Source organism: Phytophthora infestans, genomic scaffold (assembly GCF_000142945.1).
Source record: "Phytophthora infestans T30-4 supercont1.264 genomic scaffold, whole genome shotgun sequence".
Taxonomy (NCBI): domain Eukaryota; phylum Oomycota; class Peronosporomycetes; order Peronosporales; family Peronosporaceae; genus Phytophthora; species Phytophthora infestans.
In genome coordinates this window covers 30,642-32,410 of record NW_003303495.1, presented here as the reverse complement: position 1 = coordinate 32,410, position 1,769 = coordinate 30,642, and the positions used below count along the sequence as shown (strand labels likewise).

Below are 1,769 nucleotides of genomic sequence, written 5' to 3'. Positions count from 1 at the left end.
ACGGTACTGAAGCGAGCATGGGCATGGGCATGGGCAGTTTTGTGACGATGATGGCATCGACCTCTCCGATGTCGTATTCCGAGGACGTGCCAGCTTTTTTTCTTTGATCGGCGCATTCACAAAATGATACTTCACCATTGACATTGAATAGAGACAAGTAAGAATACTACAGTCGAAATATAAACAGCAAACTTATCCTTCTACGACAAAGTTTTTTATTTTGTACGTCGCACGTTTTACCGTCTATCGAATAGATGGTCTTGCTTGATTCAGACGAACGGCATTTTGTAGTTGCATGGTCTGCAGTTGAATCTTCTCAACGACCAATGAATCTTGAATTTCTGTCATGTAGATCCTCTTGACATCCGTTGGAGGAATCTCTTGCTCGAGAAAGACTTGGAACTCCTGTTTTTCGTTTTCTTGATGCAGGTGAATGCGTTCGGCTCGACGCGCTTGGTGAGCTAAAAGCCGTCCCTTCCGACGTTCGAACTGCTCTACAGACATATTATGTGCGTTACGCTAAAGGTTCCGATTAGCAGACCGGTGTGAGCTACGGATGCGCTCTTTCTCAGCGCGATACCGCTGGCGAAGCACGCGCATCTGTTCTCGGATGGAGGCTTGGCGCCCGGCGGCTTGACGCCGAACTAAGCATCTTGCCGTTCTTCGTCCCCGATTTGCACTTGCAACTTTATCGGGGAAAATGCAATGGAGGGGCCTGGAACCAACGACAAATGTGATGTACTCAAATGATTTGCTTTGACGAGATCTGTTACCCGCGTGTCGGATCTGTCCACGCGAAAAATATCATACCCGGTATTCAAGAAGCCGATTACGCACTGCATCTTCCACGCTGCGTAAAAAAGCTTTGTCAGGTAACAATCCTGTTATGCAATGCCTCAGGATCCGCACGAATTGGTTTGGAGGGTAATCTTTCTTGATGACGAGTTCGTTCAGAAGCTTGGTGCCTCGATGATGAAAAGAAACACTTGTAAACCCGAACTTTCCCACAACGTGGTTCCTGAAGTTCTCAAGTAGCTATATAGGGATAGCGAAGTAAGCCGAGGTAGTATTCGGATGAACTAGGTCCTCATCCATCATAGGTGAAGTCTCGTACAGGTAAATACCCCGCTCACTAAAGTCTGGGTGCCCCGTTCCCAAAGTAGCGTTGGACGCTCGATGCTCGATGCTTATCCGAAGGAATTGACGACAGAGCTCATCGTCGTTGGCCGTCATCTCCAGCGTAGATCAAGGGGAAATCAAGAATGAAATTCGTGCCGCTCCAAATTACGGACAACACAATGATGGGGCAACATAAACAGTCAACCTATGATGTAAGCTAAACCCGTAGTAAGTGATCACTGAAAAATATGATATCCTGCTATATATCATCTGAAACTGATCCACCGACTCGGTTGTCAGTAATATGTATGAGCCATAAATGATACCTGTCGAATCTTGAACTTGATTTCTCCGGTCCGTTAAGGATTAACTGCTCACTAAACTCGCACCCCACTGCGGTGCACCTTTCGCTACGGTTTACATGGAGCCATTGCAAGATCGAGAGATGACCTAACTCTGCAGCAATTGTCCACTCGCAGCAGCAGCGCTCGCCCGCGGAAGACAACGTCCCATGGGGCATGTAGGTTTCTGCAAGCCAGATTAAAGACGTTAAGTCTCCACGCTGGGCAGCTTGCACCACGACGCCATTAAATTCCCAGTCGCGATACAGCGATTCGATTGGACGTCGATGATCTTCCAGCAGTCGCATG

The 1,769-nt window shown here is 47.7% G+C and overlaps 1 protein-coding gene across 1 annotated transcript; it reads right to left on the bottom strand.

Annotated features, from left to right (window-relative positions):
• Positions 1-243: 243 nt before the first annotated feature.
• On the bottom strand, positions 244-1,233 carry PITG_21281 (uncharacterized protein; the record flags this gene model as incomplete). The annotated part of the gene is made up of 2 exons (XM_002895081.1): positions 244-494; positions 1,125-1,233. 2 exons carry the CDS (start codon positions 1,231-1,233, stop codon positions 244-246), a joined length of 360 nt encoding a protein of 119 aa, XP_002895127.1.
• Positions 1,234-1,769: the final 536 nt, after the last annotated feature.